Below are 14,788 nucleotides of genomic sequence, written 5' to 3'. Positions count from 1 at the left end.
GCTTAATGTAATGGTATCCAGTTATATACATTTTCCTGCAAATGTCATGATATAACTTCCTCGTGACTAAATAAAATTCTATTATGTATATGCACCACATTTCCTTATTCATCTGTTGACAAATATGTAGGCTGGCCCCATTTCTTAGTTATTATGCATAACACATGATAAAAAAGATTTGTAAATATATCCCTGCAGTGTTGTCTGAAGAGTCTTTTGGATTACATACTGAGAAGTAGTCTGGCTCCTTTTTTTAGATTTTGGAGAAACCTTCACACTGACTTCCATAATGACTTCACTAGCTTACATCCCCCCAGTTGTGTGTAAGGGTCCCTCCACATTCTTACCAGCATTTGATGTCATTTTCTTGATAAGTTATTTCCACTCCTGTGAGATGGAACCCCAAAGATGTTATAGTCCTCTGAAGGACATTGAACACTTTTTCAAATATTTTTTTGCCATTTGTACAGCAATGGTGTTTAGAAACCATGTGTATGTAGTACATTAAGAGTGAGCCTGTGGGTTCGGTAGGAAAAGGAGTGCCTTGGGGGAATGCCTCACTGGTGGTAAAGCATGTGATTCATTTCCCTCATTTGAGACATAAATTGTTACAAGGATGAAATGAGATAATAAAGATTTAGTGAAATCAGTGGCAAAGTTGATTCTCTCTCTCTCTTTCATATGAGAATACTGACCAACATAAAAATTATAGCATCCCAAATCACCAATTCAGTTTGGCACACAAACTGATTTTCCAAACAGAGGGAGCAATATGTGTACAAATACCTATAGATGCCAAAGCCTACACCCTGGGACCAGATTTCATCCTGTTAGCCTTAAATAATTTAGAAAGCCTATCCTATCATCTTCCCGTTCATTTTCTACGTCATCTTGATTGCTAAGACATTTCTTTCTCCTGCTTTCTGAAAATCAGAGACGTGCTTATAAAATGTGACAGCCCGCATTGACTCACTTCTCATCAGAGTGACTGTTAGCATACCTGAAAGCATCTTACTGATCACAGATGTGTTTTTCTGTGGCCCAATGCCCCCAAGTTAATTTGAATCTGACCTGGTCATGTCTCTTATTTTCCTTACAGTGATAATAATTCAGGAAAGAACTTCTCACTGTCAGATATAGAGTCTTATCTTCCTGCTTCTTTCTCAGTGGATAAAAAAAAATTAAAGAAGCCTTTGGCCTTCACTGTCATATATAAAGACTTCTGCTGTTACATCTCTTCTGGATGTGTCTCCTGTCACATAAGTCATTTCCACCCACAGCTTTCTTGTCTATATCTGAGTGCCTCCTGTTTGGATACAACTTCTCATAGAACCTTAGATTTTAAGCAATCCACTACTTAAAGTTACTTTAGGAACATTATTACACTGACAGCATTAAAAATAGGAAGTGTGCATTTGCATCGATGTCTACAATAACAAACTATAAAAATGTGCACATGAACAGGAAAAAGGTGAAGATGTGATGGCTTATATAATCTCATTTTAAACGAAATTTAAATGTATTCACGCTATATGAAAACCTTTGTCTTTGTGTTTAACTCAAATAACCAAATCTCCCCTTGATGGTATGACTTTTACATTTTTCAGCAAACTTGTCTTTTAGGGTTTTATCTATTTACATAAAACGCTTATGTTTAAATAACATATTCTACTGGTAATGAAATCAATATCTTTAAAGGGGCTATCCACCCAATCTTGGTCCTATTTTGTAGGACCATTGGATGGTTTCCAAGTCAAAGGCATTAACAAGTTGTCTGTAGCACATTTTCTCCTAATTTGAATTAAACTGTAGTTGCACGTGACAGAAGCTCGCCTCTCATCTTTTATAGGAAAGTCGCCCAGCTTCTAGCTCCTTCTGGAACTAAACACTTGTCCTCTCTGTGCTGCTCACACCTGGGTGGCCAAGGGTCACATATGACCTCGACCGTGCATGCGGGTGCCTCTGCCTTCTTCTCTTTGGGGAGGGGACAGATGGCGAGGGCGTAGGGCGCTGGTGCTCAGCTCCCCGCTGCAGCCGGGCAGGGCCGGGAACGAGACAAGCCGGGCTGCTACCCCTCGCCTGCTGGGGGTCGCAGCGGTTTTTCGCGCTCTTTTGCTCCAGAGGGTCCTGGGCTGTGCTCTCAAAGGAGGTGAAACTCCCATTCCATTGCCCAACCTGGAAACCCCTGTACTTGGAAAGCGAAGCTGAGTCGCTGAAGCCGCACAGAGAAGCCCGGCTGGCACCCGGTGCCCCGGTCGTCAAGACACCACCGCTAGGTTCCAGAAGTCCCGCGGCTGCCGCCCAGGCTCCAGCGCACTGCTGGTCCGCCACCAACAGCAGCCCGGTCTGAAAGGGATGAGCCAATGGGAGCTCTAGGAGTAATGACAATGACCGCCCATTCGGCTCAACTCCGCTGGCCAAGGCGCTAACAGCGCCCTTGCTTACAGATTAGAAACACTAAACGCACTTTCCCCACCACTGCCAGACCTTCTGCAATTCTCGAAGTCTTGGCTTTCCTCTGGACTAAAGTGTGCCCGTGCTCGTCTTTTCCCAGTGCTTGTGTGTAAGCTCACAGCCCAGCCAAGCTTTTCCAAAATTAGTGACTGGAAACGAAAACAGCGTTCTCTCTACGCCCCCGGTCTTTGGAACTGGTTTCTGGGCTTAACATGGAAACCAAACAAGAAGTCCGAAGAAGTGTCTCGAAGTTTGGAAATTGATGTGACTTTACCCAGAGCTAAAAGAACAAAGCCGGTGTCCTGCACAAGCTGTTAGTGTTTAGAAAACGCTGCATCAGCCCTTCTTATGAAGTCTTAGATGAAAGCAAAGAAGTGAAGGTTTTCTGAGCACCAGGCATGATTCTAAGCCACTCACTGGCATCACCTTATAATCTTCAAAACTACCCTATTGCTTTATTTTACACTGTGTTGCAAATGAAGAAACATAGCAATAAGAGGGTCTGGCCCAGAACGCAACGCTAATTAGTGCCAACAGCAAAATCAAAATTCAGATGTATCTGATGTATTTAAGTTAGCAAAACTTTTCAACATACCAATTAACTAAAGCTAAATAAATCGGGGAGGCGTGAACTGTCCTCCTCTTTTTTTATTTATATTTCATATCGTTGCACAGAATATTCTGTTAAAATCTAGGAAATATTCAGTAACTTTAGCATTGCTCTCTGAATTAGTTATGGTTACCAAGATAAGAACTATTGAGTAAAAAGAGAGTAAGGAGAAAGGGATTCATGACTAGAGAGACTGAGGCAGGAGGATTCCCTGAATTCAAGGCCAGCCTAGGGTACATAGCAAAACCTTGCCTCAAAAAAATTTTAAAAAAGCAAAAAAAAAAAAAAAAAGGCAAAAAAAAAAGCTAGCCAAGCGGTGGTGGTGGGGTGGTGGTGGGCACCTGTAATCCCAGCACTCGGGAGGCAGAGGCAGAGGCAGGAGGATCTCTGTGACTTCAGAGGAGCCTGTTCTACAAGAACTAGTTCCAGGACACCCTCCAAAGCCACAAAGAAACCCTGTCTCAAAAAAAAAAAAAAAAAAAAAAAAAAAAAAAAAAAAAAAAAAAAGCTGAGAAGGTCTCAGATGACTGTGTTTGCTGATTTGACTTCAATGTAGAGATAAATAGTGGCATTAATTATCTCTGTAGTTAGAATTCATTCATGAACAAATAGCAGGATTGTCTCAGTCAAGCTATGGAGAATTATAAACAATCTGCAATTAAGAGCTTTGTAAATTTATGTTTAATTTTTATTTTTAATGTTATATTCTAGTCTAATGGGGAGAAACAGGTGGCTGGAGTTTTGTTTTATTAAATCACTATCAATTATCCATGTATTTCCTTTAACCAAACAATTCTTGTTTGTTTATTGACTATTTTCCCACAAAACAAAAGTTACAGCAATTAGTAATGATCTAGGCATGACGTGCAGGCTATACTTCTCTAGCAATAGAATATTTCCTGTGTTTCAAATCTGGATTTCTAACTTTCCCTTGAGGACTTAGACGATCTGACCTCAGAAGAAAAAAGCAAAATTCTTTTCAATCCTCTACCCAAGGATGCCTCTGCTTTCAAGTGTTACAATTGCCTCTGCAATTGTTACAAAGGACAAGACTACAAAGGACAAAAACATGATGACTAAGCAGGTGGTGGAAAACTGGATTATAGAATCTAAGTTTAGCAAGCAAATGCTTGCGTTCACTTCCAATCACTGGAATCAAGACCATCCCTCAGTTTCCTTAGTGGAGAGGAAAGAAATGCAAGTAGCCTATGAATCTGGCACAAAATAGTTCCTCAACAAACACATGTTTACCATTATGGCCACAATATGCCTGTCTGCCTGCCTGTTTGTCTCTGTCTCTGCGTCTTTCTGTTTTTCTCTGTGTCTCGCTGTGTGTGTGTGTGTGTGTGTGTGTGTGTGTGTGTGTGTGTGTGTGTGTATTTCTGTCTCCATCTCCCCAACCCACTTTATGCTTTCTCTTACACACAAGACAATCTCTAGCCATCTAACTCTAAAAGCCTGTAATTCCCAGCACACATCTTCACATCTACTTATAGAAGGAATCTTTCTGAAGATCACCATAAATAGAAACAAAATGTTCTTGGTTGTGATGTGCCCTCCCCCCCAAAAAAAATGAGTTCCTGACAACCTCCTAGTGTTTCCAATCGGGAGACACCATTGTGAACTTGCAAAGCCTTTAGGATCAAGGATTCAAAGAACAAGATTAGGTGTATGTGGCCATGGGGACCTATCCAGAGAGTCAGCTGACCTACAAAATTAACCTCTGAGAAAATCTCTGTTGCAGACCTGGGCCTTCAGTGTTCCTGCCTTTTGGGGGGGGGGCATCCTAGAATGTATATCTAATATCAGCTTTTAAGAATAGCAAATACAGTCACTGCTAACAATTTTGCTGTCTTTATTATTGTCTATACACTGTGATCAATTACATTTTCTCCTCCATAAAATGGGACCAAAACTGACAACACTACTTCACTGGGAGAAGTACAAAGCGGAGGGAGACTGTCTCACCTCCAGCAACCTCTGGTGTTTGCTGAATTAATACTAAAATGCACGACTCATAAAAGATGTGGAGCAAATATCCTCTTATATCCCCAAGGTAAGCTCTGTCAAAATGGTAGACAACAAGAAATGCTGACTCTAGGCCCATGATTCTTTGTGACAAGGAAATATAGGTAAGGAATTTTTTTCTTTTTGGTGTTGTTTGCTTATCCTTAAAGGTCCTCGAAATGAACATAAAAACATGTAGCATGATGAACAATGGTTTTAGAAGTCGGTGGGGTTTTCCTGATCTCTGCACAGCCCTGAGTAACATTAATTCTGTGAATAATACAAATCTTCTGTGACTTCTCTTGTTGTGAAGACTCCCCAAAGGTGGTCTTTGAACTAGACTACTTCTTGGAAGGGTCCCCTGAAGTTGTCAAGCAATTGAACTCTCATTTGTATCTTTATTATTCTTAAAGATTGCACAAAATGGAAACAAGAGCAAAGTACTGTAGCCACTGTACATCACTCATTATAGAACAACATACACATTTGTGGACTCTACCAAGTAGGATATTCTTTAAAATTTTATATATTGCGTGCTCTTAGATTCATGCGTTATTTTACATTTACATCATTATGCTCTCATAAATAATTGCAACTTGACCAATTTGTACATCCACTACCACAGTATACTCAACGTGGCAAGAAGTGGCCTTTGACCGGAGAACGGATATAATAAACGGAAACAAGTATGCGGGTGTCACCTCTACTGTTTTTGCCTACTCAGCGAAACGTTAACAGAAGATTCACGAGAAACATCTTTTCAAAAGGCACGATTTCCTCCACAGAAAAGAACGTTTTAAGAATGCGTGGCGGCCAAAATCATCACCTTTGAGGGCAGTGAGATATTTGAATTGACGTGATGCTGAACCCTAATGCCATAGTGCCTGCAGGGAGAGAGGCCGTGCCACAGTCTAGAGGTCTGAATTGTGGAGACCCACATCCTATGGGTTGCTCGGTGGCTGCTTTTCAACCCACCCTTAAACGTTGCCCCACTGAAGAACTGCAGGGGCTCACTCCGACACCCTCCGCAAAATAACCAACCAAGTCCTTGTCACCACTTTATTCAACTCTGCCCACGCCCCTCCCCCTTGCTCGGAAGCGTTAGGAGTCGCGCTGGCTTTGGCCCCCAGCCTCGGGGTCGCTCTGGTCGTCGGTGAAGCAGACGTCCACATCACTGTCCTCGCTCTTGGGATCCCCAGGCTCCAGGGCATAGCCCGGCTCGGCGCCCGGACCGTCGCCCGCCTTGGCGATCAGGCTCTGGCCTGGGTGGCGGGACTTGACGTGACGCTCCAGGTCCCGGCGGCGCACCAACACCTTGCCGCAGAATTCGCAGCGATAGGGTGTGTTGCCCTCCGCGTGCAGTCGGATGTGCTTGTTGAGATTGCTGGGGTCGCCAAAGGGCCGCAAGCACACTTTGCACTTGAGCGGCTTGTAGCCGGTGTGCGTCCGCATGTGGATCTTCAGCCCGTACTTGCGCGAGTACAATTTGCCGCAGTAGAGGCACAAGTGTCCCGTCTTGGGCTTGCCCACTGCGCCCCCGCCGCCGCTGCCAGCCGCAGCCACTACGGCCGGAGGCAGAGTCCCCGATTCCAGGCGGGCGCGACCTTTCCCGACCGCCATCTCGGACAGCTGCTGCGTGTGCATGGCGATCTCGCGGTCGATACTGGCCAGGGAGCCCAGCTCGGCCGGGCCGATCGCCGCTGCCGCCGCCGCCGCGGACCCGCTCAAATAGGAGATGGACTCCGGGTATTTGAGCAGCCCGCCCAAGTGCAGCTTGAGCGGGTAGTAGGCGGCAGGGGGGCCGTAGAGCAGATCACCGCTGTACACCGTGAAGGCCGGCATGACAGCGGGCAGGGGACTGCACTCGCCGCTGGAGTAGGCTTTGAGCCCGCTGGCGGCGTCGAGGGGCGGCAGAGCGCAACGCTCCAGGGGGAGCCCGGGTGCGGGGAGAGCAGCGTAGCGCGCAGCAGGCAGCGCGGCAGCGGCGGGCGGGGCGCGCTCCACGTGCTTGAAGGCGGACACCTCCTCCGTGTGGCCTGCCAGCAGGGGAAAGGCTCGCAGGGCCCCGGGACACGCCAGACCCGGTGGCGGCGGGTCCCCCGCGAGCAGGCACTTGGGATGGTGATGGTGGTGATGAGCGTGGTGGTGATGGTGGTGGTGGCCAGCTGGGCTCTCCCCACTGCCGGGGCGCCCGCCGCCCGGCCCCGCCCAGCAGCCGACCCAATGCCAGCCCGGGTCCCTTGCCGCCGCCCTCATCCCGATAGGGGTCGCCCTGTGAAGCTGCCCGGGCCAGGCCAGCGGGTTTGAAAGCGGATCGTACGCCGGGATAGAAAGCCAGGCCGCCACTGCCGCCGCTGCCGCCGCCGCCGCCAGCTCCGGAGCCGCCCACGATGCCCAGGAAGTGACTGTGTGCGCGGGGCACCCCGCTCGCATCCAGGGCGCGATCTGGCTGCTCCTTGCCCTTCCTTGGAGTTCCCCACTTGCCCGGGGACGGTGAAGTGGCCGAGGGTGCCAAGGAAACCTCGCGCTTGATGTTCTCCCGCGCCCCGAAGGCCTGGGCGAGTTGAGTGGCCTGTGCTTGGGGCCGCAAAGCGCCTGCCTGGACCGGTAAGGTCAAGTCCGGAGCAGTGGGTTTCGGAGGGAGGCCAAGGCCTTCTGCCGCCGGGCCACCGCCGGACCTGGCCGAGTGCTCCTGATGCAGAAATGCGCGGCCCCCGCCGCCGCTGAGCACGCAGTGGAAACGCAGGTGTGCCTTGAGACTGTTGGGGTATCTAAATGTCCTCCAGCAGTACCAGCAGATGTAGCGCTCCTCCCCTGGGCAAGAGAATGGGACAGTAACGCTGTGAGAAGAAAAGGCGACAGGAGGAAAGCGCCAGGGCACCGGGCAAAGCCCAGGTTTTGACCCACAATGTGGCACAATCGAGGGGCGGGGGCGCGAGTAAAGGTCTTAGGGCCGAGAGATAAAGTTCGGGAAACCCTGTCAAGATGTGTAGACCCTCCCAAAGCGTGTAAATGGCCAACCCTTGTCACCTCCATCCTACTCAAACAGCAGGACAGGTGACCTGAGCCTTTCCAATGAAGACTTCCTGCTAGCCCTCGTAGTAAATCTCCTTTGGAAGAGCACGGCTCAGGAGGGCTGACCGGGAAGAGCAGAGAGCAGCTGTTGCCTTAAATCAAGTGTTGAGGCTGTGCTTTGCCTGCGCCCATCTGTTGGCGTTTACAGAATAGGTGGCGTATGTCAAGGAGTTTGGATAAACTGAACAAAGGCCAATCTAATAGTCGTGAGCGCCTCATTACCAGGCGAGACAATATCCTGTATGTATGGGCCATATGTAATCATTCCTTTTCATATAACAATGTCTTTTGTGTGGGCTCTCCGCCCTTTCTGCTCCTCCCAGACTTAAACACTTGCCCGAGGTTTTCCTGGAGCGTGACCAAATGAATCCCCACATAAGGATTGTGACTTGTTATCCTTCAAAACTATTTGCATCCTTATTTCCCTTTTTAACTTCGTCGAATTGGACTGAAGAAAAAAAAAAAAGCCCTACCTCCTAATATTCTATGACCAGTGATTATATTCTGAGAAGGATGGTATAGCATTGTCATATCAGTTCTACCTGGAAGTTAATTAACTCCTAGATAGGTGCGCAGATACAAGCTTGGAAAAGTACTTGGGAGAGATATAGTTCATTTAATAAATAAAGAAAAACGAGAAAGGTACTCTGCATTTAAAAGTGCAGAGTTCCCTGCCTCAAGTGGTGTGCTTGCATGGTTTCAATTCTTTGTGTCTCTTATATTGTAATTGTCTTGACTTGCTAGAGTCTTTGAACACAATCCAGAGAGGGCTGCATGAGATACCTACTAACAAGGTGCTTGGAACTAATTTCTATGTACTGCTGTGCATATAAATGCAAAATGTTTTTAACTGATTGACTGATAATACTAAATATGTGAGAAAGAAGTTGATTGGGCCTCAAGGAAATAACAGAGTACACTGTAGGTCTCTTAAGGTTCACTAGAAAGCCAAGCCTTTAATCCCAGCACTTGGGAGGCAGAGGCAGGCAGATTTCCGTGAGTTCTAGACCAGTCTGATCTACAAGAGCTAGTTCCAGGACAGGCTCCAAAGCTACACAAAGAAACCCTGTCTTGGGGGAGGGGGATTCACTAAAAAAGTTATATTCTCCCTCTTTATGTGCACCCCTCTCCCACTTTAAAACATTACTACAGAGCTTGTCATGGTGCCACACACCTTTAATCCCGGTACTTGGAAAGCAGAACTCAGATCTTTGTGAGTTTGAGGCCAGCTTGGTCAACATAGTTCCAGGCCAGTCAGGACTATATAGCAAGACTGTCTCAAAGGAGGGGAGCAGTTTATTCCAATAGAGGGCAAAGGAGAGCTGGGAGAAATCGGGGACAGAGAATTTGGTTATAATACTCTATTCCAGTTGTTTATCGAAGACCTACACAAGACCATCAATATTCCTGCTGTCGTGTGAAACATCTATGTAAAACAACTCCTGGAAAAAGAGGAAGGTGACCCCTTGGTTTTCTTGGAGTTTCTAAAGTCCTTTGCTACAGCAGCTCTTCAAGAGATTTCAATCTGTTCCAGAATGACTCTGCCAATGCAAAGCCAAGTACTCTTGGTTCTTAAATGAAGGGGCAGTAGCTCAATCTTTCTATAAAATTGAAAATAACCGAAGCTAGCCATATTGTAAAAGAGATGTGACCCCCTACATATTTCTTTCTCTTCCCAAAAGTTAAGACACGTGTGTGTGTGTGTGTGTGTGTGTGTGTGTGTGTGCGTGCGTGCGTGCGTGCGTGTGTGTGTGTGTGTGTGTGTGTGTGTGTGTGTGTTATTCCACACATCGATTTTCCCCGCTTATCTTTATCAACAGGTTCTGCAGACCCTAAGGTTCAACTGTTGCCAAGTGAGTCAAACACCTTTCATAAATGACTTTGCTCCTCCCCCTCATGTAACTTTAAAGATTTTAGACATGCCCCCTCTAGAAATGTCAGGTTCAAAGTAGGCTTCCCCAGCAGTAAAATGATGGATTTTTTTGTTATCAGTTGCCATACGGCATTTATGAAAACCAGTTGGCTGTAATAAAATACATGGGTTAAACAAGTAGCTTTTCTCTGTTTGGTTGTCCCTATGGAAAAATGTTCTGTGCAGAAGTGGCTGGCACGATTTATTATAGAGTGGCTACTTTGAGAGTTCCCCTAGGAAACAGCTAGCTCTACTTCTTACTGGAAGAACTTAACAAAAGATTCTAAAAACGTGGCTCAAGGAACAAACTAAGATAGGATAATTCCTATGAATACTGGTCATGCAAATCTATTTTAAAACAGATTGATTGATTTATGGAAGGCAGCAGTACTTTGAAGTGAAATGACTCATTTCTCTAAATAACTAGTCCAGCTCATGAAGTATGTCCTAATTACCACACTTTTATCAATATTTACCTGTTTCCGGAGGAGATTGTGTTAAACTATTTTGGAACACTTTTTTGTAGTCCATAAATAAATAGCTTCTTGGGAGAAATTATGAACAAGCCAAAACAATTAGAAGGGGAGGGGGAAAGGCCAGGGGAAGCTTTATGAAGGATGAGAGGGACTCTCAAGACCTTTACTATTTTAGCACCTCCCAGCCTTCTTCCCACAGGAAATGACCTTCAGCGCTGTGTGGAGGGTTTGAAATGTGTTCCTCTTTAGTTGCTGCCCCTTAATTTGCATGAATTGGCTGTTGGCTTGGAAGGAATCAAATAAATCTGAGAAGAAACTGGGATACATCCCAGATTCGTTTTAAGTAGATTTAGTAAGGGGAAATGAAGAAATAACATTTTAAGGAAGGACTTTAATACCTGCCAAGGGACCAGCTGTAAGTACCATTATGCTTCTAAAATGCTGCCAAAGACATTGCTCTCCTGAAAAACTAACAGAGAAAGAGCACCTTGGAACCTTTTAAAAAGTATTCTAGATTTAAGCCTTGGTGTCTAGCACTCAAGATGAAACTGTTGTAGCATATTAAGTCTTCTTTACTGGTTCTTCATTAAGTAAATACTTGTCATTTGGGCCGTGCAATGGGAAAGAAAGAAACCATGAAGTTCATGAGGAGTAGTCCTCTGCCATAGAGGACCAGGCTATTACCCAGTTTTGTTACCATTTGCTAATGGTTTTAACGAAGCAGTTCCCTCTGTCTCTGTGTAAAGAGCATGAATTCAGTTTCCACAGAGCTGAGCAGAAAGGCTCACTGGGTCTAGCATCACCTCCCACTACCCAAGAGAAGAGTTGGACTCTACTCTTGCTCACCCTCACTGTTGGGGAGACCATCTCAGAGGTAGTACCTTTCTCATCATGAGTTGGGGTCGCTGTTGTGGGGATGTCAAACCACTGAGCCAAGGAGTTAGAATACCACACAGTCAGCTCTTCCCCTGGCTGGACATCTCGCAATGCTCTATAGAAGATCTAGGATGCAATAATAATAATAACAACAACAATAATAGCAACAACAACAACAATATTCTCTGCTATTTCCTGGTGCTTGAGAATAAAGGTTCAAATGCTGACATTGTGGCCCTGGAGAAGCTACTAGATAACTTTGAATCTCATCTTTCATTCTTCAAATGACACAAAAGTATCTTCCTTGCAGGCTCATTGGCATGTTTAAAGAGAGAACTCTTGCCTTTCAAAGTTCTTTGCTTATAAAATGTCTGGCTGCCTTAGGGAGGCTCATTCGCGGAGGGAACTGGAATTGACTAGGATGAGGGCACTGACAGTACCTGTCCTCCTGGCAAGTCTGCAATAGCTTCCAGAGTCTGTTCCTGGGCGTTCCTGGCTGCCCGGATTAACCCTATCCACTCCAGAGGGGAGTCCCCCGACTCGTCCACCAGCTCCCCTCTCACCATGCGCACCTGCAATACAAGCAGTGGTCATTTCCCCCACATGCCACAGCCAGTCTCACAGCCCAGAGGAAAGATTACCCTCCATCCCACGCAACTCAGGAAAATGATTGTATCCTCTTTGACCCAACCTCTATGAGCTTCTGGGAGAATAATTCCTTAGGGACTCAGTTTAGAGGATGGGGAAATAAGGGACACTGAGTGATAAACTGGCCCATCATCGACCGTGGCCACCACCACACACCTGAGAAACACCACCCAGAAAAGGCATTTTTTCTGAGCTCCGAGATGCATCCGGCTGCAAAACACTCCCCACCTCTCCCCACGTGCAATTCTGGGGTCCAAGCCCGGCCTGTGAAGCCCGGTGCAGTGCTCCTACCCTGTTTCTCAACCTTTCATTTTCTAGTACTGCTGCTCCTAGGTGCAAGTGAACTCCGCGGTGAAATGCTCAGAACAAAGCCAGCACAGAGAAATTTTGCCTGCAGCTAGCAGACCATTTAAAAGCAATTAAATCGCTTTTAAAGAGAGAGGCGTGGTTAGCTACAAAACCGGGTGACCAGAAGGAGAGGCGGGAGGTTTGCCAGCACCAGAAGGAAGGTGCAGGTCCTGTTCCTTAGACTCGGAAGATAGCACTTCTTACAAGAAAGCTCTAGGCGGCTGCTAAAACCAAGGTCTTCCCTTTTTAAACAAGTCTTTGACTTAATTTCCCGGTTGCTGTCTGCCAGTCCTTGACTGCTAAGGCATCCCCCACCCTCCCCTGGCAAGAGCCTTTAAAACCCCTCTCTAGTAAAGAATCAAGACAGCGGGGGGGGGGGTGCGTATTACCGCTGGAGAGTTTTCCCTGGCACCTCTCGGCTGGGATCTCAGACTCTGAGGGTCCCAACTGGGTGTCCCCTCGAGGGTGGGGCTCCACTACCTCTCAAATGGCATCAAAATTATTCACCACCTGGCTCATCCGCTCCCCATTTCCTACCCAAACCTACAAGCAAATGGGGGCTTGGTATAGTCCAACAACTAAGAGCCTCAACAAGAATTATCCACTATGTGAAATGGGATTAACTTGTTTAAAACAAAATGTAAGCCTCAAACTAGTAAACAGAACCGCGGGAGGCGGGGAGGGGGGGTCCTTTCCATCTTATACCTCCAGGGAAAGGGATACATTTGCCAAGAGAAGCAAGGGTCGATGTGGGACTTAGGAACCGTCATCACCTCGCCGAGGACACCCGCAGAGAGCTGGGGAAACTATCAGTTCCCACAGGCCTCCAAACCTACAGACCCTGGCGCAACGAACTAGAGTCTGTGGCGGCTCAGCTCTGCCCTCCCTTCAGCCCTCCCCACGGCTCAGTTATGAGACATTCTAAGGATAGTCGGATAATTCTACTCTGCAGAATTAACAGGTACCCCTTTTCTCCGCTTTTTTTTTCCATCCCTTTCCTGGATCCCGGCAATGGTAGGAGAACGGCAAGGGACGGAGATCCAGAATGGCCCAGTACCTTTTTCTTGGGCCCTGGTTCCCTGCGATCTGACAGGTACTTGCCCAGCTTGAAGGTGCCAGGCACGGGCCCCAGGCGCAAGCCAGCAGGGATGCAGCAGTCAGCGTTCACGCTGGTGGCCGGAGTGCGGGAAGTTCCGTGCATTGTTGCCACCGCCGCCAGGCAGGCGCTGGGGCTCGCGGGGTCCTCCACGAGGAGGAGCGAGTGGCAGAACCAGGAGCAGCCTCATGCGATGAAGGAGCCGCACCCCGACGTGCGTCTTCTGCCCGCCGAGTGACGCAGGCGGGCATGCACTGCGCCTTTTCAATCCGGGCGGGCGCCTTTTGGCACCACCAGCGCAAGGGCGCGGAGTTTGGTGAGAGAGTTGCGCTGTGAAGCAGCTGCAGAGTCCCACCCGAGAGGGTCACATGGAGTGGTTCCCTCAGCCCCCTGCATAATCGAGGCCTCTGAATGGCTAGCACACAATGGTCCAGGCGACCTTCCCATTCCTAAAAATCCAATTTGTCAAGGGCGAAGAAAAGACGCTGGGGAATCAAAGGTCCGGCGGGACCATTAATCCTCAGCATGGGGTATTGTCCCCGAGACAGTTACGATATTTTAAGTGACAAATCCACTGTATAATTTCTCCATAAATTTTACTTCCTTTTATTGTTCGCCGACAAACCAGTTTTGGGAAATAAGTGACTACTTTAAGTCTACTTGGCTGATTCCTTTGAGCCTTGGTCTACTTCAAAGATTCTTAATTCTCTCCCCTTGGCTTTATTGTAAAGGAGATTAAACAAAGAGTTGGAGACTGTTTGGAGGACTTGTTAACTTCTATTGATTTCTGGCGTGTGCCATACAGAAGTTAGGCAGGTACTTGATGGGGAAACACCAGAAAATACCTACACTTTTTAACTAACGACCATAGTACCATTTCAGCGATTGGGTTCAGGCCAGTCCACCATTTAGAACCGCTTTAGTTGTTCCCTCTATCCCGATTTGCCCCCAAAATATGAAACCACCGGAACAATTTGAGAGAGCGAAGCCAGCTGGTCATCACTGCTCCGGATCGGGTCGCACTCAGGCCCCACACTTTCTCTGAGGGTAGGGAGCAGCTACAGAGCCAAGATCTTCGTAGATGTGCTGTGTGGATCAAGCTACAGCAATGAAGAGAAGGGAGTTCTCTGCAGGGTTGTTAATCACACACACACACACACACACACACACACACACACACACACACACACACAGGCAACTCATCAATTCAAACCTTGTTTTGCTTTTAAGTTTAAAACGAAGAGGAAGTCCTGACACTAACTTCTCCAGAACCAAAAGACTGGATT

At 47.0% G+C, this 14,788-nt stretch overlaps 1 protein-coding gene across 1 annotated transcript; it reads right to left on the bottom strand.

Annotated features, from left to right (window-relative positions):
• Nucleotides 1-6,172: 6,172 nt before the first annotated feature.
• On the bottom strand, nucleotides 6,173-13,753 carry LOC113834444 (PR domain zinc finger protein 13-like). Its single transcript, XM_027403631.1, is given in 6 exon segments — nucleotides 6,173-7,271; nucleotides 7,273-7,885; nucleotides 11,416-11,536; nucleotides 11,851-11,982; nucleotides 13,464-13,690; nucleotides 13,693-13,753. Coding segments are annotated over 6 exon segments (2,253 nt in total).
• Nucleotides 13,754-14,788: the final 1,035 nt, after the last annotated feature.

Source organism: Cricetulus griseus, chromosome 2 (assembly GCF_003668045.3).
Source record: "Cricetulus griseus strain 17A/GY chromosome 2, alternate assembly CriGri-PICRH-1.0, whole genome shotgun sequence".
Taxonomy (NCBI): Eukaryota; Metazoa; Chordata; class Mammalia; order Rodentia; family Cricetidae; genus Cricetulus; species Cricetulus griseus.
Note: the sequence above shows the minus strand (reverse complement) of the source record. Positions and strands in the feature narration are given on the sequence as shown.